Source organism: Suncus etruscus, chromosome 1 (genome assembly GCF_024139225.1).
Source record: "Suncus etruscus isolate mSunEtr1 chromosome 1, mSunEtr1.pri.cur, whole genome shotgun sequence".
Lineage (NCBI taxonomy): Eukaryota > Metazoa > Chordata > Mammalia > Eulipotyphla > Soricidae > Suncus > Suncus etruscus.
The window spans coordinates 91,059,569-91,083,222 of NC_064848.1; the positions used below are offsets into that span (position 1 = coordinate 91,059,569).

The following is a 23,654-nucleotide window of genomic DNA, read 5'->3' on the forward strand; positions in this document are numbered from 1 at the left end:
ATGAGGGGCACACCAGACAGTAGAAATTCTGTGTATGGCTTTGAACTTTCACAAAATTTAACTACTGCCCTGTTGTCTGGAAGCCTTAGCAGTAAGTGGACTCTAACATAGTTTGTATTGACTATTTTCTACATGGAAATGGATTACCATAAAGATCATCTCTCTTTTTATCTTCAAGTGGAGTAAAAGGAACAGGAGGTTTTAGCCTTGCCATCTCGTACATAGCAAAGGTGAAAGTAGAGAAGGTGAAATTAAGGCAGGTACCTCCATATAATTTTCTGAAAATGGTCATTGCCATTTCACATTTTTTTCATTTCTTCTGACAAGTCTATATGTAGAATCAATGTGGAATATGACATTTGTTCTAGTCTCTTGGTACCCATATAATAGCAGAATACAAGAGAAATATACAGCAGTTTCAGATAGTTAAGACCTTTCTGTCTGTCTATTGTCCAAGTGTTTTCTGGCACCACTTAAAGTGCCTCATCATCCGAGACTTATTTGGAAGCACTCCCCTTTCTTGTCTTGGTTTGTTCCTCCAGAAAAATTGGCTGGGCAAATGATGTACCATGGGCTCTAACCCAGTACACTGCCTGGTTTTGTAATGAAAACATGAATTTTTAATATAAATAAATGTTAATAGACCATAGCTATACACATTGATTCACATCTTGCCAATGCCTGCTTTCTCATTACTAGGGATGTTCTGAAATGCTCCCAACATCTAAAATAGTCACTGTCTGGCTCTACAAAAAAAAAAAAAAATGCTGCTGATTCCTGATCTGATAGTTCTGTCTCTAAAAATAAGGAAGAAGTTCATTAAACAAAATAAACTTTTAGATTCATCTCTCCAGTGCCTGCCTGGTCAGCTAAAGTAAAAGCAGTAAGAACTAAGGGAGAAAGCTATGAGAAAATGAATGATAGAAGAATGACAAGGACCAGCAGAGATCATGTGGCCTGAGATACGACTATCTTTGAAAGGGATCCTTTGAGGAGAGCAATTGTGAATCTGATAGCATCAGACTATATCCTACCTGCCCTTTTATGTGTGTTTATTTAGGTCACACCTGACAGTGTTCAGAGCTTATTCCTGGCTCTGCACTTAGAGGTCACTCCTGGCAGGCAGGCTTGGGAGCCTAGAGGTTGCAGGGGATCAAATCCTGATTGGCCATGTGTAAAGCAAAGGCCCTACCTGGCCCTCGTACCTTTTGTAGCCTACCCTCTACTTAAGTGTTATACAAAATAGCTGCTCAATTTCTAGTTGGTTCTAAAGAATTGTATGAATATAAACAACTATTTAAATGCTTCAAATTTAAGACTTTTATTTTCTTTTTCCATTCCCTTATTAGCTAGTGTGATTTATGCTCATTGTTCCTTTATTTATCCCTCAGGCCCCCTACGCTCCACATGAAAAACCATTAACTCTTTCATCCTTAAGCTTTTGCATCTGACTTGTAATGGGTCAGAGTGCGGGCAGAAGGGTCAGTAGCACTGGTCCACCTGGGCATCCAGTAATGTGTTAGCCAGTCAGCCCGGCCTGGGTAATGACGTTCAAAGATCTCACGGTAGTAAAAGCCTTCTTTAGTTATGGGAGTATTGAAGGGAAACTTTTGTGCTGCATTTGCCATCATTGTATCATCAACCTGTAAAAGGCAAACAAAAAGAAAAGAATAAAAGCAGAATAATTTCCCAAATGACAAGTATTTATTAATCTGGCTGCACATGCGCGCGGGGACGCGCATACACACACACACACACACACACACACACACCACAAAAAGTCGTGATTCTCATTTGTGCAAGAGAGCCTGTAATCACCTGCCACTTAGAGCATGCTAAAATGCCTACTTTATACATGACTACATTTATTTTGGGCTATAACTGATAGTACTTGAAGGGGATCATGTGGTGCTAGGGATCTTGAACCTGGCACATGTGTTTTCCATCGACTACAGTGACTTTTTTGAAACCCGCATATACTTTGCTTTCTTAGTTTTATACATTTTTAAGTGATGCAAAATAGTTTTGTGTTAAAAATATTTACTTAAGAGGTGTGAGGAGAGAAAGATATATGTCTTTAAGAGAACTTTCTCCACAGTAGAAAAAAAAAACAGCAGTAGTTTTATGGAATATTCACAATCACATTTCTATCTTGTAAATTCTGAGTGTTTCTCAATTTGTGCTAAGCCCAACATCCAGCAGGCAACCCCAATTGGGTTCAGTGAAAGTCACTGATGTATTTTAAGTCTCTACTCTGAATTCTAGATGTAATTCAATAATCCTTTCTGTCTTTGAATTCTTAAAAATTTCTGATAAAGGAAACAGGGCTTATTATAAATCTCTTCTGACATTTAGACTAAATACAAAATGAATGACAATTAAAACTCAGCATCCAAACTTTACTATCTCAGAAAATGTTTTTAATGACATTATACCTGATGTTCAATATAGTCCTGTAAAATCCTAAACCAGGAATTCTTCACTGAAGTTATTCCATCACTGAAGGCTTCCTTTGGTCGCCAGAGAATCTCTTTAGGTAGCAGATTGGAGTCTTCAAATGCCTCTCTCAGGAGATGTTTTTCTACTCCATTCTGTCATACAAACAAAAAGGAACATTATTTAAAAATTCCAAATGTGACCAGTCAAAATAACTTTCCTTTCAAATTGATACACCTACCTTGGGAATTCTTATTTCTGGCGGCAAAGACAAGTAATAGGAAGAAAATCGATGATCCAGGAATGGAACTCTCAATTCAAGGCTTAGTGAGAAAAGCATAAAATCTAAATCACAAAGGATACTTAGTGCCTGTCAGATTATGGTGTCTGCAAGCAATTAGAGTCTGCAAGCAATTCACCAGACTCTAAGTTAAAATTCTAAAGTTGTTTTTCACAATCCTCCTGACTGTCCTATACTAAGAAATGAATACAAATGCCTCAATCAAGGTATTCTGGATTATCTAGGGATCAAATTAGAATAATTACTTTCACTTTTCTTTTATGGACATTCAAATGCATACCTCAAAAAAGCGGAAGTTAATTATCATGAGGAATCTGATCATTATTTAAAAGGTTACTTTGCTTCCATTTTTCTAATTCTGTTTTTTTTCTCTGGCAGAGATCATCTCTTGTATTAATTACTAATTTAGATGCAATATTGAATATAAATAAATGATTAATCAAAGTCCACAACAAATATTTCCAGAGTCCGGAGATTCTGTTTTTTGGACAAGCAGATTCAGTTCATTCCCAGACCTCATAGTTTTTTCTAATCTGAGAGATAAAAAAAAGAAACTAAAACACATAATGTGGTCTTTTTTGTCTTTAAGTTCCCCATTCTTCAAGATGACTGGCTAAAAAGTGAAAATTTCAACCAACAAGAAGTAATAAAGCTGGTTTCTAAAATGTAATCGAAACTGTTTAACATACCAAACCCACAACCCCAGAAAGATACCATCACATCAAGCTTCTTAACACTTGTTCATGGAGGTGGAAGATCTCAACTTCTCCCAAAAAAGGACTCAGTTCTGAAGTGGGAAGAAGTCTGAGAACTCCATCTAACACAAATGATGCAGTGCTCCTCTCACCAGGACAAGAGTTCTATAAATTCAGCCTGTGTCCTGCAGACTAAGTCAACACATAGTTTCACTTTCCTCTAAAAGATGCCATTAAACATATAGCCAAATGCACATTTAAAAAAATCATCTCCAGAGAAATAGTACAACAGATAAGGCTCTAACTTTGCATGCAACTGACCTGGCTAGATCTACAGCACCACATAAAGTCCCTCAGCACTGCCAGCAGAGCCAGGAGTTAGCCCTAAGTAACCCTAGGTGCCATCCCCAAAATACTCCTCCTCCCCAAAGTAATTCTGAATGAATATCTTCTTGTTTGAGCTTATTTTTATAATGTATCTTAAACAACTGAGTTACCCATGGGCAGCAGTAGTCCGGTCTGCACGGAGAACATCAAACAGATAGAGTTCTTTCAGAAGCCTTTCACTCTCCTCCTCGGCCTTTTCTGGAGAAGGAGCCTATTTGACAAATAAATGAAGTTATATAAACACCAAAAGCTTTCTTTTTGACACAGAAAAAGTTTTAAAGAAATAAAATTTAGGAAAGGGCATTAATGCTTTATAAAACATGCCTTCCCTCATATCAGAACTGTCAATGGTAGAATGAAAGTGGGCACACAGGTAACCCCAGGGATAAAACCATCATAAACGTGATTCTCCTACTTAACTAGCTTTAAAAAATGAAGTTTATTTGAGACTTAAGACTTCTTTCTCCCCAAAAGAAATACAAAGCAGATCCCATTAGATTTTCTTATTCACCTCAGAAGATACTCAACTGTAACTGCTAAACTGAAAACATGGAGGATAAACCATCAAGTTCCTACTTTTCTGAACCTAGCACCAACACTAATTTCAGAATGCTCACCTTATGAAAATATATATAGCCCTGAGTCAGTTCATCTGAACCTTCTCCAGAGAAAATCACCACACTATCTGTGTTCTTCCGAATATACTTGGAAATTAAGTACATACCTTCAAAGAGACAATAATCAGTGGCAATATTAACATAACCCTCCACAAAATATCCCCTTCTTTTAGTCCATTAGATTTACAATACTGTTAGTGATAGGGTTTCTTGCATGCAACAATTTTATCCCTAGATTTTCTACCAAAGACACCAATTCTTTTCACCATTGTCTCAGTGACAAATCCACAACCAAACTATCTCCCCCTGCCAAATACAGTAAGTTCGGTTTTGTTGTATTTGACCACTTGTTATTCCCTTGTTGTGTTTCTTTATATGCCACATATGAGATCATTCTGTATCTGTGACTCTCCCAAAATGCCTTTTATTTATATATTAGAAATAACTGCAGATTTGGCTGTTAGTTGGGACTCATTGTTAACAAAGATTAGTCCCAAAGTGATGACCTTTTATATATGAGCCACTCATATGCATTTAATTCAAAAGTTGTACTATTGCAGTGAAAGAGACTAGAATAATTCCACAATTTTCTATCCATCAGTGGGTTTGAATTTTCTAAAGCTTTTAGAAGAATCATATCCGTCATAATTATTGCTAAACTGAATGGGATTACAAACTATTGCAATACTTAATACTTCTTTGCCCTTCAAAAGATAAATTTTATTCTTTGATATGGCAATATGTCACCTCTGTGATATTATTTAAAAATATAAAGCAGGAAAATATATCCTTTTATTTCATAATGTACTCATCAAAGTTTGAATCTCTTGAAGGGAAGACATATTTGTACCAGTTGTGTATTACAGATTTAGGAACAATGAGCCAGTCTGATCTGAAGTATAGTTCTGAGGTTGGCAAGTACCCATATAGTAAAATTGTGATAAAATAAACACTACTTCTCAACAATAACAGCTTTCCATTGATAAGTTATATGTATTCACCAAGATTTCTCTTAAAGAAACCAATCCCAACACAGACTCACTTATTTTATATTGCTTATAGTTAAAAAAATATTATACCAAGGGAAGGAAATCATGTTCAGAAAATATATATCAACTCTAGAAAAAACTAGCAGTAACAATGTAAATGTGGAAGTTTTACAATGTATTTAGTGTTCCTCTTTCTCCAAAAGATTTGAAGAATTCTTAAGTGGTTTTAAACAATTGCTAAGAGAGGAATTTTACATGCATTCATTCTTTCTTCTTCTTCTATTCATTCTATTCTATCCTATTTTATTCATTCCTCTATTATTTTTTAAACCGTGGCTTGATGTTTTATTAAGTAAATATTTTCTGTGTGGTCATTTCCTTTTTGATGCATTGAAGATACTGTTTCTTTTTGCTCAATTGCCAGCAAAAAGATTATCACAGGCTCAAATGATAGTTGAATTTATTTTTAAGCTATCAAGTATTTTTAAATTAAGATATGTACAATTTTTTTTAAATATCTAAATCTATTGCACCTGTAATATTGCACGTTTAGAGTTATGGCAACTTTTATTTGCATTGAGAAAACAAAATACAACTTATTCACTTGATTGTGGAATTTACTTTATTGTGAAGATCTGGAACTGAATCAACAATATTTCCAAGCTATACCTATTTTATAATACTATGCATTTATTTTTTTCAATTATTCCTTAAAATTTCTTTATGTTTAAAAAAAAATAACTGCATAGTTATGTGGTTACAAGGTTGTTCATAATACAGTTGGTTTTTTTTTCAGTTACTAAGATGTTCATGACTGGATTTCAGTCATACAGAGTACAACACCCTTCACCAGTGTTCATTTTCCACCACCGATGTCCCAGTTTCATGCTGTCCCCTCTGCCTGCCTTTGGGGCCTATTTTAAAAAAATACTTAATACTATAAAATATACCTTACCTACTGAAGCACGAACTGTTGTGATATCATAAGTTTCCAGAGAAAATATGACTTCGTCCAGGGCCTGGATGCCTTCCTCAGAGTTAAAGAGGACTTCATGGTGCTCACTCCCAATGTGATTTGCTACCTGATTATAAAAACAAATATTGTACTTTCTGGCATGTACGACGACCCTCTACTTTTCCTGTTAAAGTAAAGAATTTGGGATATATTTGCTGTATAAGACTACCTCTCTTTTAACGCACAACAAATGGAAATTAAAAAACATAACCCTCAAAGGTTAACATTATATGTTTAAATAAAAAAAACATTGTATGTTTAATAACGCTAGACTTTGGAGTGTCAATGATCATTTTACATTTGTCATTTGTAGTGAGTGACTGTGATTTTTTTAATTGTGATCTACAATGAGAGCAGAAAGGGGTTCCTCCAAGAACAGCTGTCTAGGGTGCAGTGATTAATAGGACAGCTAGAGGGAGAAAGAGTGCCTCCTCTGAGTCTCATAAAAGCTTAACAGAAGACTGAGCACCGGAAAACCGCATACCAGTGTGTCACCCAGCAGCTGGATGAGATGCAGTGTTCCGTAACTTAGCTCCTGTGTGCCCTGAAAGATTAATCAGGACTAAACGATGATGCCTGGCAAGAGGATAGAATGTGGAGTTAAGAGGGGGTCGGATCACTCATCCCTGAAGGTGGAGTAAGTTTCAGCATGCTGTACACCAGCGTATAAGATGACCACCCGACTTTTAAGAAGTTTTTAATGGGTTAAAAAGTCATTTTAGGGGCCGGAGCGGTGGCACAAGCCCTAAGGCATCTGCCTTGAGCGCACTACCCTAGGACAGACCACGGTTTGACTCCCCGTAGTCCCATATGGTCCCCCAAGCCAGGAGCAATTTCTGAGTGCACAGCCAGGAGTAACCCCCAAGCATCACCGGATGTGGCCCAAAATCCAAAAAATAAAAAAAAAAAAAAGTCATCTTATATTTCTGAAAATAACAGTAATCTCGTCATTGTTATTTCAGACCCACCTTTAAAATGAAACACATAATGAATTATCAATAGAGGCAAATAAAACAATATAAGGGGAAATGGTCCTTCAGGCTATCACATATTGGCCCCAGCTAGCCAGTCTGGTTCTCTTGCTTCCCCTCATCTCTGCATCCTGGCACAACTAGAAAAAAAAAAAAAAAAAAACTGATGGGGCGCTGGAGCAGTGGCACAAGTAGTAAGCCTTGCCCAAGCTAGCCTAGGACAGACCGCAGTTCAATTAACATATGGTCCCCCAAGTCAGGAGCGATTTCTGAGTGCATAGCCAGGAGTAACCCCTGAGCATCACCAGGTGTGGCCCCAAAACAAAACAAAACAAAACTGTGCCAGAGAAATGGCACAGTGGTAGGGTGTTTTGCCTTGCAAACTTCAAATCCCAAGATGGACTCAGGTTCGATTCTGGCATCCCATATGGTCCCCAAAGCCTATCAGGAGTGATTTCTGAGTACAGAGCCAGTGACTCGAGCACTGCCAGGTATGGTGCAAAAACTTAAAAAAAAAAAAAAAAAAAAGGAGGCATATTTTCTTTCAGCAATTTTCACTCCAAACTAACAGATACGAGGCTTCCACTTAGCAAGACTCCATCACTTCCCTTCCTCAAGCACACCTCACCTGTCTCTATTTCAACAAGGTCTCACTCTACTTTTGTGCTTTGAGCCTTACTGAAATGCAAAGATGTGGTTTTAAGTGAAATGTCTCCTCCTCTCATCTGTTTTCTTTTGTTATTTAGGATTCAGCAATTACTGACTTGCTTTGAGACTGCTCTCTAGCTCTTTGTTATTCATTCTAGGTTAAGTGCTTCCAGAGTAAGAAAAGCAACCTCTTTCTCACTGAAAATGCTCTTTGCCCTCTTTCCACCATCTTAAACATACTGCTTTGTAACAAATGGAAAATACAATCATAGTTAATAAACATTAAGGACTGAACAAATGTTAGATTCTTAGATTCTAGTCTTCATGTGAATTATATCATGTTTACCTCAAACCAAACCCAAGGGGCTATGGCGATAGCTGTAGAGATGCACTAGAACACATGCCTTGTACATAGAAGCTCCTAGTTAGGCCTCTAGGATTGCAAGGACCCCCAAGTATCTTGGATTCTGAACTGGTGGTCCCAGCAGTCAGGTTCACACAATTGGACTAAGTATCACTGGGTCAAAGTGCACCCTCTCTGCCTTCTCTTAACACTACTGGGGATGTACAAAAAGGAAAGAAAATAAAAATCAACAAAAATATTCTCTTGAGAAACAGTGAGTGCTGCCTGTGTGTGTTTGTCTCCTGTTATGTCTCCTGAATCTCTTGGGAGTGGGCCGAAAAGGGCCCAGAAAATTCGCTCTCCCAGAGGCTCATTCAAGGGGCTGAAAAAATCTACTACAGGCCCGACTGCGAGAAACTGTGAGTGCTACCTGTGTGTTTGTCTCCTGTCCTGTCTACTGAACCTCTTGGGAGTGGGCCAAAAAGGGCCCACAAAATTCGCTCTCCCAGAGGCTCCAGAAGAGCACTTTGGCTCCGCTTTGCTCTGCAGCCATGCATTCTTTCTAAGGAAAGAATGCCACTACAACAAGAAGAAAAAATCACACTAAGAACTGAGCTGGATCACTTGAGCCCAGCATTTCTCCCCGGACTGTGCTGCATGCTCAGGCCTAAGACTTGATCCTGTGTGAGGCTTAATCCATGAAGGGCTCCCCTTCCTTGGAGGCAAGTCGACCTACCCAGATGGGCAGAGCCAGAGGAGCGTGGCCTCGCACATCAGTTAGCCAATGAATACCACCACAACATGTAGAAAAACCCACAATACAAGTGTGACAATGGGAAAACAACGCAGGCCATCATCAGACATAGAGAATAAAGATGACAATTCTGATGACAAGAAAAAGGCAACCAACTAATCAATCTCTCAGCTAAGGAGTATAGTGATTAGGCAAGAAAAAGATCTCAAGGGAATCCAGATAGGAAAGGAAGAAGTCAAGCTCTCACTGTTTGCAGATGACATGATACTCTACTTAGAAAACCCTAGACTCTACCAAAAAGCTTCTAGAACAATAGACTCATATAGCAAGGTGACAGGCTACAAAATTAACACACAAAAAATCAATGTTCTTTCTATACACCAATAGTAATAAGAAAGAAATGGACATTAAGAAAACAACCCCATTCACAATAGTACCACACAAACTCAAATATCTTGGAATCAACTTGACTAAAAATGTGAAGGACCTATACAAAGAAAACTATAAAACTCTGCTCCAAGAAATAAGAGAGGACACGCAGAAATGGAACCGCATACCCTGCTCATGGAATGGCAGGATTATCATCAAAACGGCAATACTCCCCAAAGCACTGTGCAGATTTAATGTGATCCCTCTAAAGATACCCGTGACATTCTTCAAAGAAGTGGATCAGGCACTTTTGAAATTCATTTGGAATAATAAACATTCTAGAATAGCTAAAGCAATCATTGGGAAAAGAATATGGGAAGAATTACTTTCCCTAACCTTTAAACTTTACTACAAAGCAATAGTTATCAAAACAGCAGGTATTGGAACAAAGACAGGCCTTCAGATCAGTGGAATAGACTTGAATAGTCAGAGAATGTTCCCCAGACATATAATCACCTAATTTTTGAAAAAGGAGCAAGAAATCCTAAATGGAGCAAAGAAAGTCTCTTCAACAAGGGGTGTTGGCACAAGTGGCTAGCCACTTGCAAAAAATTGAACTTAGATCCTCAGTTAATCTCATGTACGAAGGTAAAATCCAAATGGATTAAAGACCTCAATATCAGACCGACCTGAAACCATAAGATATATAGAACAACACAGGACATTGAGACTATAGGCATATTCAAGGAGAAAGCTGCACTTTCCAAGCAAGTGAAAGCAGAGATTAACAGATGGGAATATATTAAGCTGAGAAGCTTCTGCACCTCAAAGGCAATAGCGCCCAGGATACAAGAGCTGTGAAACTATTCACCCAATACCCATCAGCTAAGGGGCTAATCTCCAAAATATACAAGGCACTGACAGAACTTTACAAGATAAAAACATCTAATCCCATCAAAAAATGGGGACAAGACATGGACAGATACTTTGACTAAGAAGAAATACAAATGGCCAAAAGTCACATGATAAAATGCTCCACATCACTAATCATCAGGGAGATGCAAATCAAAACAACTATGAGGTACCACCTCATACCACAGAGATTGGCACACATCACAAAGAATGAAAACAAACAGTGTTGGCGGGGATTTGAGAGAAAGGAACTCTTATCCACTGCTGGTGAAAATGCCATCTAGTTCAACCTTTATGGAAAGCGATATGGAGATTCCTCCAAAAACTGGAAATTGAGCTCCCATATGATCCAGCTATACCACTCCTAGGAATAAACCCTAGAAACACAAAAATACAATACAAAAATCCCTTCCTTACACATATATTTATTGCAGCACTATTTACATAGCAAGATTCTGGAAACAACCAAGATGCCCTTCAACAGACAAATGGCTAAAGAAACTGTGGTACATATACACAATGGAATATTATGCAGCTGTCAGGAGAGATGAAGTCATGAAATTTTCCTACACATGGATGTACATGGAATCTATTATGCTGAGTGAAATAAGTCAGAGAGAGAGAAAAAAATGCAGAATGATCTCACTCATCTATGGGTTTTAAGAAAAATGAAAGACATTCTTTCAATAATAATTTTCAGACACAAAAGAAAAAAGAGCTGGAAGTTCCAGCTCACCTCATGAAGCTCACCGCAAACAGGGATGAGTTTAGAGAAATAACTACATTTTGAACTATCCTAATAATGAGAATGTACAAGGGAAATAGAAAGCCTGTCTAGAGTACAGGCGGGGGTCGGGTGAGGAGGAGGGAGATTTGGGACATTGGTGATGGGAATGTTGCACTGGTGATGGGTAGTGTTCTTTACATGACTGAAACCCAAACACAATCATGTATGTAATCAAGGTGTTTAAATAAAATTAAAAAGAAACTATTCTCTCATAAATACTATTAATCCCATTATATAAATGAAGAATTACAAGTAGGACTACTACTACCTTGGGGAGCACAAGATAGAGCCAGTGACTGAGCCTCAAAGCTAAAAGTCTTAATCACTGTAGCATGCCTTTAATTTTCAAAGGTCTGAAGTATGGAATTGAGGGGTAAAGTGAGGCTAAGGGATGCTTACACAAAACTTGCCATAATGATGTATAAGCAATTAGCATTAAACAGGCCTTTTGTTCGATTTGATAAATTAAAGCAATTATCTGAGTCGATACTATAGTGCAAGTATAAATCATCAACTATTAAATCATTTCACTTAATTGCATAATGGGCAGAGACAGTGTCTTACCCTTCTAGCAGCTAGTAAATCAGGACTGTCTTCCATGCCAATGGCAAATGTCTGGAGTGGGTACTGTACTTGAGCCTCTTTCATCTGCTTCAACAGGGTGGCAGCAACCAAACTGGAATCCAAGCCCCCTGATAAGTCAGATTGGAAGAACAATGGTTACTAGTCATGATTAAAGTCAGGATAGGTAAAATTTACATTCCTATACAGCATCAAGATTAGAATCTGGGGCCAGAGCGGTGGCACGGAGTGGTAAGGCATCTTCCTTGCCAGTGTTAGCCTAGGATGGACTATGGTTTGATTCCCCGGTGTCCTGTGTGGTCCCCCCAGCCAGAAGTGATTTCTGAGCACATAGCCAAGAGTAACCCCTGAGCATCAATGGGTGTGCCCCCCCCCAAAAGAAAAGAGATTAGAATCTTACCATTTAAAATTTGATAAACTAAAGTTCAGGTTGGTCTTCTTTTTTTTTAAATGGAGAATATTGGTTAGGTTGTGCTTAGTATTTACTCCTGGCTCTATGCTCAGGGATGACTGCTGTCAAGCTGTCATCTGCTATGCCAGGTACAGATCACAAGTTGAACACATGCACTAATACTTGCTGTACTAGTTCTACATTCCCTTAAAATCAAGTTTGATTTTTTATCTTTTTTTGGGGGGGTGGGGGTAAGGGCTAGAGTGTGGATGCTGAGTACAATCTCTCATGTCAAGTGTCACTCCTTCAAAGTGCTCAGGGGAACATGAGGTACCCAGGATAAAACGTAGGCCTCCTGCACGAAGTATAGGCTCAGTACTGTGAGCACCATGATTGAACGACAGCATTTATAAAAGATTTTAAAAAATCTAATATGGTCATTTTGGAGTTAGTTAAAAACCAGTACACAGGGGCTGGAAAACAGTTTAGCAAATAGGGCATTTGCCTTGCAAGCTGCTAACAAAAGTCTAATACTCAGCACCCTATGTGGCCCGCCCTTAGCAGTTCCAAAAGTGATTTCTGAGCAGATTCAGGAGTAAGGAGTAAGCCCTAAGCAGAGTTGATATGGCCCCAAACCAAAACCAACCATAAAAAAAAAAACACCACACAGACTACAGAAGAATGTTTACTTGCCCAATTATAAAAAGATGAGCTAATATTTTATACACCTGGGATGGTTACAAATAACTATCTGAAATAACAATGCCTTGTGTACAACTAGATTTGTAAGCTGTATTCACCTGATAAAAGACAGCCAATCCTCCTATCTGTCATCAAGCGTTTCCTAACAGCATTATCAAAAAGGATCCGGATGTTGCTCTTCACAGTCTCGAGTTCAAAACCTAGAAACATAGATAGCAAAAGGAACAGCTCCAGGACGATTTGGGCTAATTACCGAAACAAGGTATACACAATCACCTGCATCTTTCACTATGGACTTTGCTCAAGAGGGGAGACTGCCAAAACCCAATAGACCAACTCCCATTTAAAGAAAAAACTGGTCTTAAATTAAAATCATTCCAATGCTATGAGCATATCACTTTACTTCAAGAGAAAAGCAGAAAAGAGGTAGGAGGAGTTGATGTTGGTACCTGGAAATAGTTTCTCCACACCGTCATAGAGGGCATGTAAAGGTTTATCTCTACAGTGATGATATTTAACCATTTCCACGGAGGCAACTTTGCCATTTGGCTTTAAGTCCAAAACTTCATAGTGTCCTGGAAGAAATGGCTCCACTTTTAAGAATGGGGTCATGGAGTGCTTCAAGTTAACAAGACCTACAAATTTAAAAAGAGAACCTTATTCAAATTAAGATAACATGTAACAATACCTTCTTGATGAACTGGTATCTTCTAAACTCAATTTTTCTTTTGAAACTACAATTACACACATGTTCATTATATAAGCAAAATAAGAAAAATAATCACTCTGAACTTGACCATCCTCTTACTAGAAAAATGACAATCACATGAACTTCTAGTTTAATGTAAAATATGAAAATGCTAACTATGACTTGTGGGTATTTTCTTCCATTTGCAGGGTTGTCTTTCTTCTTTCTGGATAACATTCTTTTAAGAAAAGGATTTAATATTGATGTAGTCCAATTAACCAATTTTTTTTTTTTATGTTCTTATTGTGATAGAAGAACTCTTGGTGAGGGGCCCGAATGACAGTACAGTGGGTAAGGCACTTGCTTGCCGTGCATGTAGCCTGACTGGGTTCAATCCCTGGCACCCAAACCAACAGTGTGATCCCTGAACACAGAATCAGGAATGAGCTCTAAGAACCAATGGTGTGGCCTCACAACCAGCCAAAAAATAAAATAAAATAAAATAAAAGACTTCAGAGTCAGGAATAAGCTCTGAGAACCAATGGTGTGGCCTCACAACCAACCATAAAAAATAAAATAAAATAAAATAAAAGACTTGGTGAATCATCTAAGGTCATGAGCACTTTCTCCCCAAATTTTCTTCTAACAGCTTCAGTTTTAGGTCTTTTACTTAGATCTTTGACTTTTTTTTTTTTTCATTTTAGTGGAGGTAAATGTCCAAAATCATTTCTTTTTCATTTGCATAGTGGGTTTGTTTTTTATTTTTGCATTTGTATATTGTTATCGCAGCACATTTCATGAAGACTATTCTTTCTTGCTCCAACATTTCTTCTTCAAAGTCTGGTACCTCTTGCTGAAAATTAGTTGACTAGATATATGAGTTCATTTCTGGTCTCTTAATTCTCCAGAGACATATGCCTATAGTTGTGCTAGTACCATATAGTCCTGATATCCCTTGTTTTGTAGTAAATTTTGAATCAAGAAATTCACTGTTCATCTAATTTTTTAACTTTATATGTATAAAGATTGTTTTTGCAATCTTATTTGACTACTGAGGATCCTTTACACTTTCAAATTAACTTTTTAATCAGTTCATCAGTTTCTACAAAAAGTCACCAGATATTTTTTTTTTTTTTTTTTTTTTTTTTTGGTTTTTGGGTCACACCCATTTGACGCTCAGGGGTTACTCCTGGCTATGTGCTCAGAAATCGCCCCTGGCTTGGGGGGACCATATGGGACGCCAGGGGATCGAACCGCTGTCCGTTCCTTGGCTAGCGCTTGTAAGGCAGACACCTTACCTCTAGCGCCACCTTCCCGGCCCCGTCACCAGATATTTTAATGAAGATAATGCTAAATATAAAGATAATTTTGGGAATAATGCCACCTTAATAATTTTAAATCACTTCATGACCATGGAATGCTTTTTCAACTTATTTAGAGCTTCGTTTATTTCAAGTGTTCTATAGTTTTCAAAGTGCAAGTTTTTTATGTCTCTTGTTAAATTTATTTTTAATTAATTCATTCTTTGTATAATAGGAATTGCTTTCTTAGTTTCACTTTTAAATTTTTTATAAGTGTATACTTATATACTGTATACTTATACATTCATATACACTTCAAGTATATGAAAAATGAAAATGATTTTTGCAAACTAAACTTGATCACACAACCTTGATGAATATGAATTAAATCTCACCTATGAATTGAGTTATTGATATATACATACAATGTAATATGACTTACTGATAAAAAAAATGATGTCAAGCAGCAAAAAGACATGGAAGACCTTTAGATGAATACTGATAGTCTGAAAAAGTTAGATATTGTACTATTCCAACAAGTGACATCCAGGAAAGGCATGATTACAGAGAAAGTAAAAAGAGTGCCAGGATAACATTGAAATAGAAACATTCTATCATTACCTTTTGCTTCTGAACACACGGCCAAAAATCCATCTTCTGACATGGCTTTAAACAAAGGTCTGACACCGTAGGTATCTCTACCCAGAAACACTTTCTTATTGGCAGTGTCGAGTAAAATAAATGCAAACACCCCATCCAACATACAAACTGTTTGTTCTATTCCTCCTTTGTCATAAAGATGAAGGATTATTTCACCATCCACTTTGGTCTGGTGTTCAAATTCAAAATGCTGCTGCAGCTAAAGAAAATAATATTAAAATAAAGATGTCAAAATTCTTAGTAACAATTTTGGGTTTATATTTGGGGGGTGGGAGGTCAGACACATTAGTGCCCAGGGCTTACTCCTGATCTCTCTCCTCAGGAATCACTCCTGGAAGAGCTCTAGGGAGCATATGGGATGCAAGGGCTCAAACACAAGTGGGCCTCAAGCAAGGCAAGGACACTTGAATGAGAATTCTCTCATTCTCTCCGTACTAATTACCCACTTTGTATACTTTAGCAGTTCAGAATTATCCTGGCAATATCATAATATAGCTGTCATTTCCTACAAACTCTATATACCATAAAAGTAACCCATGGGGGATTGGGGTGGAGAGATAGCACTGCAGTAGTGCGTTTGCCTTGCAAGTGGACGACCCAGGACAAAATGTGGTTCAAACCCTGGCATCCCATATGGTCCACCGTGCCTGTCAGGAGTGATTTCTGAGCAGAGAGCCAGGAGCAATTCCTGAGCATAGCCAGGTGTAACCCAAAAAATAAAAAACAAAAAACAAAAAAAAAACTAACCCATGGAAAATTTTAGTTGCATTTTAAGAAACAATGCAGAAGCAACATATAAAAACAGCAATGTACAAAAATGTATACGATACATACTTTTTATCCTACATATTTATGTTTAATAAGCAAATATTCATATATGTTTAACAAAGCAAATTATATAGCTTTGCTGCTCAGTTGCAATAAGACTCTCTATATATCCTCTATAACTTTGATATTTTGATTTTGGAATATAAATCCTAGTTCATTCCTCGAGATTTTGCAAAATAGCAAAATATAAATAAGCCTACCTGAAGCTATTGAAAAATATTGACTGTGGGGCCGGGCGGTGGCGCTGGAGGTAAGGTGCCTGCCTTGCCTGCGCTAGCCTAGGACGGACCGCGGTTCGATCCCCCGGTGTCCCATATGGTCCCCTAAGAAGCCAGGAGCAACTTCTGAGCGCATAGCCAGGAGTAACCCCTGAGCGTCACAGGGTGTGGCCCAAAAACCAAAAAAAAAAAAAAAAAAGAAAAAAAAAAGAAAAATATTGACTGTATCACAATTATTGAGAAACATAAAACTCCAAAAGGTGCTGGTACCAGAAGGACAACACCAGTCCTTCACATTGTAGTGGCCTAAAAGCTACTTCTCATTGAAAAAATGACAGTGAGTTTTAGAGTACACATGCTTCAAAGGAGTCACAAAGTCTGTTATCATCCCACTACAAACAAAGAATTGAAGCTACAACTAAATTCTGTGGCTACTGATTAATGCCAAATAAATGAGGATAAAAAAATCCTTGTGAGCTCTTTAAACTTGACTTGTACTAAGACGATGGCTGGTAACAGGGAGAGAAAAGGTTCACATAAACAAATCAAATGTTTATGTGAAAACATTTTTTTAAATTTCACATTCTGAAATTTCAAAAAATAAATCTATGTAAGTCTTATATAAAGCACATTCACCATTTAACTCATTTTCTGACCCTTTTGTCCATAGACAATGATTCAACTCTCCAAAATGGGCTTTGGCTGCTTCCAGAAAGTCATTTCCTGGGTACCTTCTATCAGTATGCCTTGATGTTCTCTGGGGAAACAGGAACTCTGCTCTGGCCCAACCATATTCATATTTTCCTTATCCTTGATTAGTCTAGCTCCTCTCCTGAATCACCTCTGTTTCACTTAATCGTTTAGCAGAATTGATATTTACCATTATTTAAAAGAATACTTATAAAAGCAGACATCCCCTGGCAAGCATCTAGCTGCTCAAACTGCACAAGGGTAGGTGATTGGTAGAAGCGATGAAATATACATGTTTTGAAAAGGGAAGTTGGACTAATATTGAATAGAAAATTTCAAGATATTTAACTTTTACTGTCATTAACAAAACTAACAAAGTAGCAAAGTTTTCCCAGTACAACAGTATTTTCTATTTCACTTAAGGAGAACATCAGCACCCTCACAGATATATGGGGACCAATCTTGCTTACTATGAAACACTCAGGGGAAGCAGAGTAGGGAATTTGCCTTGCACAAGGCTGACCTGGGTTCTACCCCTGGTCCCCCAAGCCTGCCAGGAGTGATTCCTGAGCGTAGAGCCCTGATCACCACCAGGTGTGGCCCAAAACAAACAAATGAACAAAACAAAAAGCAAAAAAGACTTGGGCTAGAGCAATAGTACAGTGAGTAGGGTACTTGCCTTACATGCAGCAAACCTGGGTTCAACCCTTGGCATCCCATATGGTTGCCCATGCACCACCAGAAACAATTCCTAAGTGCAGAACCAGGAGTAATCCGAGCACTGCTGAGTGTGGTCCAAAAGGAAATAAGAAAAAGAAAAAGAAAGACTCCCCTCCTTCCTTCCCACTAGCAAGAATTTTCATTCTTACCCTTCCTAAGTCATCATTTCACCCCCAAAAACCTAGAGCAGTTTCCCAAACTTATTTGGTCTATCTTTCTAGAAACAAACACACACTAGTCAATGTTCCCCTGAAAATCTTCCTCTTAAAGGGAACAAACAGAAAGCAGCTTTCCCCTCTGAGGTTAATACTGCCTCTAATCCCCAATCCAGTGCCCAACATCACCCATTCTGGCAAACATTAACTGGAAATTCCTATTGTATGAGTCTTTTTTGGGATTTTGTTTTTTTGTTTGGTTGGTTTTTTTTTTTTTGGTTTTCTGGGCCACACCCAGCACACTCAGGGGTTACTCTTAACACTGCACTCAGAAATTACTCCTGGCAGGCTCATGGAACCATATTGGATACCGAGGATCGAAACGGGTCGGTCACGGGTTGGCTGAATGCAAGGCAAATGCCCTACCCGCTTTGTAATCACTCTGGCCCCTGAAGCTATTTTTTGTGAACCTATAAAATGCCTATATTAATATGAATCCTAAGTAAATATATGAAATCAATCTTCTGAATAATAGCACAAAGAGCTTGAGTGCCTCCTTTGCATACAGGAGACCTGGCTCATTCCCCAGAAAGGTTTATTTCAAAGCATAGCATGACTTCCTAGTACTGCTGGGAGTCATCCCCCAACTTTGAGTAGCCCCAGAGCATCACTAGGAGAGACTCCCCCAAACCCAAAAAGCTATATAAAGATTAAAAACGTCCAAGTGTCTCCAGAAAGTACTGCAGCAAATAAGGCACTTGCCTTAACGTGACTGATCCATGTTAAATTCCTGATACCATGTATAGTCTTCCAAGTATCACAAGTGATCCCTGAGCATATAACTAGAAGCTCTGATCACTGTAGGGTGTGACAGTAAATAAACAAACATTTTCAAAGGATGGCTAAAATATAAAGCCCTAACAATGACTGGTAGTCATACAGAAAAAAGGTTCAAAAATACCAAGAATACCACAGCCAAATGTATGAACCATAAATAAAACTAACAAGCAAGTCAATTTTATTCTAGCTTGTCTATTTTAATAAGGTGGATTGATATTAGTATTAATATAAGAATTTTAATATTTTAGGGACTGGAGAGATAGCATAGAGGTAGGGCATTTGCCTTGCATGCAGGACAGTGGTTTGAATCCTGGCATCCCTTATGGTCCCCTGAGCCTGTCAGGAACAATTTCTGAGCATACAGCCAGGTGTGACCCAAAAACCAAAAACTAAAAAAAAAAAGTTTAATATTTTAAAAAGTTTAATATTTAAAAATATCTTAGGGTTGGAGCAATAACACAATGGGCTATAAATGTAAGAACACATTTGCCTTGCATGCAGCCAACCTGAGTTCAATTCCCCAACAGCTCCTATAGTACCTTAAGCCTGCCAAGAGTGATTTCTGAGCACAGAGCCAGTAGTAACCTGAGTGCCACCAGGTGTGGCCCAAACACCCCCCAAAATTTTAGTAAGTCTTTACTTTGAAAAAAAATATTTACATTTGTAGGAGTGAAGTATCATAAGCCCTGTGATATTCTAAAATGTTTCCCCTAAAAAATGAATGTGTACATAAATTCCTAGAAATAGAAAAGGCTGAGGTTTGGTAGGGTAGGGTAGAGTGCTTGCCATTCATGCGGTCAATATGGGTTCAGTCCCCGACATCACATATGGTCCCTGAGCACCAACAATAACTCCTGAGCAGAACCAGGAGGAAGCCCTGGAAACTGCTGGGTGTGGCAACCGCCCCCCCAAAAAGAAACAGAAAATCTCACTAAAATTTAACAAACATTTATTATAGGTGTATTTTTCCTTATGTTTGAATATTTTCAAATTATAAAAGTTGAGGAGAATGGCACATACAAAACAATCTAATTTTAAATTAAAATGTCTTACAGGGGCACTAAGACAAGATGTTTTCCTTGCATGCAGGTGACCCAGGTTTGATCTCTAGAATCTCATAGGATACCCTGACTATGAGGAAACAGCAACAACATTGTTAAGGGCAGGTTGCACAACCTCATCAACTAACGGTGAGATGAAATCAGAAGACCCTCCATCCTAAGATCTGTTCAAAAACCAAGATCACTAATCACAGAAAACTACAACTGCTACTGAGCATAACTTTTCCTGGGACCAAAAAAAATGACCCTATCCTAGACTTCGTCTTAGGATCTGTGCAAAAAACAAGATCTCTAATTACAGAGGACTAGCTCTGACAACCACAACTGAGCAGAACATTTCCTGACACCATAAAGAATGACCTTGGGGCTTGACAATGAACATGTACAGAGCCTGTAGTCAGTCTCATGACAGTATACTTCAAGGGTAGAGATACCCTGTATCTCTTAGACCAAGGGAATTTCCTTTCTAATTTTCCAATATTTACTGCGCCTATGCAAATATAAAAATAAAAATAACTTGCCACATAAGCCCCCCTTTTTTCTTTATCTTTTTTTCTTTTAAATTTATATTTATAGCTTCTAGACAAGGAGTCCCACCCATTTTATTTTATTTATAACAGAACCATAGAACATGAATCATTTTGTTTTGCCTCATATTTCTATCTTCCTACAAATTGAGAAAAAAACAAAACAACAAAAAAGTGGATGGTACTAAGGACAAAGCTGTCTCATGAGCATTGAGTAGAAATAAAAAAATTATCAGACCTAAATCCCAACCCAAAGTCAATGACAATAGAATCAAGAGAAACAAACTATAACAAGCTATACACAAAAGGGACCTGTTACAGTACCAGTAGGGTGCTAAGGGTCCAGGTATAGGATATATACTAAGAACAGTGGTGGAGGGAGATCAATACTGGTAGTGGGAATGGCCCTAATTCACTGTCAATATGTACCTTAAATATAACTGTGAAAGACTTGTAATTCACATTGGTCTCAATAAAAATTATTTAAAATAAAAGAAATGATCATTCTGGACAAGAACTGGGTGTTGAAAAGAGATAAAGTGATATGCATAATACCCCTTCAATAACAATATTGCAAACCACAGTGTCTAAAAGGGGAAAAAAGAAGAAAGAGAGAAGAAAATGTCTGTCACAGTCAGGCAGAGGAAAGGGAAGAGAGGAGAAAAGGAAAGAAACTGGGGACATTCATGATGGGAAAGGTGCACTGGTAAAGGGTGTTGGATATTGTATGACTAAAATTCAACTATGAACTTTGTAACTGTGAAAATAAAAACCAACTGTATTATGAATACCTATAAACCAGTGTTTAAGTAATTTTTAAAAACCTAAAAAAAAGTAAAAGTTACTCTGTACTCTTCTTAGTCCCTAAAAGTTTTTACCTACATTAATAAGGTTATTCCATGGGTCAGATATGGTATAGCAGGTAAGACGTTTGCCTTACATGCGGGCAACAAGGCTTTGATCCAAAGCATCCTATAAGGTCCCTGGAGTCTTCAAGGAGTGACCCCTGGGGCAGAGCCAGGAATAAAACCTGAGCACCACCAGCTATAGCCCAAAAACAATGGGGAAAGTGGCTATTCAAATTTGAATGCTGCTAGATATGTCATTTCTTGTGTTCCACTGTATCTGATTATTCATTCTATTAGTTTGACTCTGATAAAGTGAAGGACAAATAATAATAAATGAGATTAGGGTTTTGGGTTTATTTTTTTCTCTTTTTGTTTGGTTTTGGTCCACACCCAGCAGTACTCAGTGATTCTTCCTGGCATGGCTCAGGTGTCTGGATGGAACCCATGTGGGCGTTGAGCAGAGAAAAGCATTCTACCCACCAAAACTATCTCTTCAATAATATACGAAGATTTTTAAAAATCTGCTCCCAGCAGGGTAAGTTCCATGAGAGGATGGACCTAATTGATCTGTACCACTTTATTCCCAACACCTAACAACAGAGCCTAATAATGCATTTTTATTATTAAAATTCATAATAGTAAAATTAGATTTTAAGAGTTAACAAATTTAAATCATAATCTCTATTTTGTCTTTGTGTATGTGCATGCATGTGGCTAAGTAATTTTACCTCTCTGAATATGAATACCCTATTCACATAACCAGATATCACAGACTAATAATGAACATGGAATATGCTTTTTTTTTGAAGCCATAGAGTTTTTAATGAAATTAATTTAGAAAGATGTGAAGGGACAGAGATATGTACATGCTGGATAAAGAAAACAGGCTCCTCCAGAGTAAAGAAAATAACAGAAACAAGTAAATGAGATACATGTTCAAGGGAGAACAGAGGCTTAGAGAGCAAACCCGAATGTAATTTAAAACATAAAAAGTAATCCTGATAACTTATAACCTAGTTCCAAAGAACACTAACATTCAAATATCTATTCAAATACTTTCTGATTTCATTTGACTTACCTTCTTATGGTTGTAGATTTCACCATTGTAACAGAGCCACAAATAGGGGTATTTTTTGACTCGAATTGGCTGCATCCCAAACAGCTGGTCAACCACAGCCAACCGGTGAAACCCAAAGCAGCAGTTGGTATACCCATTGACATTTTCAAAACGAAATGCATCCGGACCCCGGTGTGCAATCTTCATAGCACTCAAACACTGAACAGAAAGGCAGTCATCACTGCCAAAGAGGGCCCAAATGCCACACATGGTACTACGGAACAGCTGGCTCTCTATGGAGAGAAAAATCAGTGTAATTAAAGGCTCAATATCCAACCCAAGTCTACATTAAATCTTAATCCTAGAAACCTGCATAAACTCCTTCAAAGACTAAATATATTAATTATTTCCATTAGGTTGGCAGGAAATCAGGAAAAAATCATTTGTTTACAAATATGCAGAAAAGACAGATGACCTTCAGAAACAGCAGCTCACACACAGGCAAAGTCTGCTGCTCTCTCACCTCAGAATGTCATTAGGTGGGGTGGTAGTCTTCAGGTTGCATTGCTTCTTGCATCTGATTTTTTGCATTTTACTCCCCAAATACTAACACCCTTGCATGCCTGGCACTCACTAATTAAGAGATATCAACCTCGTTTTTTCACCCTCAAAAACACTCAAAACCCCAAAACCAGAATTCTATACCCTTCTCTTCAATGTCTTTGGCTAGCAGATGTCCTCCAAGTGCTAAATGCACTTAAGTTATATCGCTGAAAGTAAACATTTCATAATATTCTCAGCATTAACAGTAACATAACATTTCTGAAAAACAATTTAATTCTGGGGCCGGAGCCATGGCACAGGCAGTAAGGCGTCTGCCTTGCCAGCGCTAGCCTAGGACTGATAGCAGTTCATACCCCCCTCGTCTTATATGGTCCCCCAAGCCAGGAGCAATTTCTAAGTGCATAGCCAGGAGTAAGCCCTGAACATCACCGGGTATGGCCCAAAAACCAAAAACCAAAAACAAACAAAAAAATTCAACTCATTCCTGTAGGCCAAGAATCAAATAAATACTGTCTATAAATGTTACTTAAAATGTCAAATTCCAAACTGCAAAATGGCCTTTTTGGGGGGTGTTATTTGTTCAGTGATTTTTAAGAAC

General features: G+C 37.9%; 1 protein-coding gene across 1 annotated transcript; it reads right to left on the minus strand.

Annotated features, from left to right (window-relative positions):
• Positions 1 to 1,296: 1,296 nt before the first annotated feature.
• On the minus strand, positions 1,297 to 22,779 carry ASNS (asparagine synthetase (glutamine-hydrolyzing)). Its single transcript, XM_049768979.1, has 11 exons — positions 22,514 to 22,779; positions 15,510 to 15,747; positions 13,349 to 13,534; positions 12,998 to 13,099; positions 11,789 to 11,916; positions 6,381 to 6,507; positions 4,437 to 4,543; positions 3,930 to 4,030; positions 2,678 to 2,759; positions 2,436 to 2,591; positions 1,297 to 1,643 (listed from the first exon to the last, which is right to left on the minus strand). The coding sequence occupies exons 1-11, from the start codon at positions 22,760 to 22,762 to the stop codon at positions 1,434 to 1,436; spliced, it is 1,686 nt and encodes a 561-aa protein (XP_049624936.1). The 5' UTR covers positions 22,763 to 22,779; the 3' UTR covers positions 1,297 to 1,433.
• Between the last annotated feature and the right edge of the window lie 875 nt (positions 22,780 to 23,654).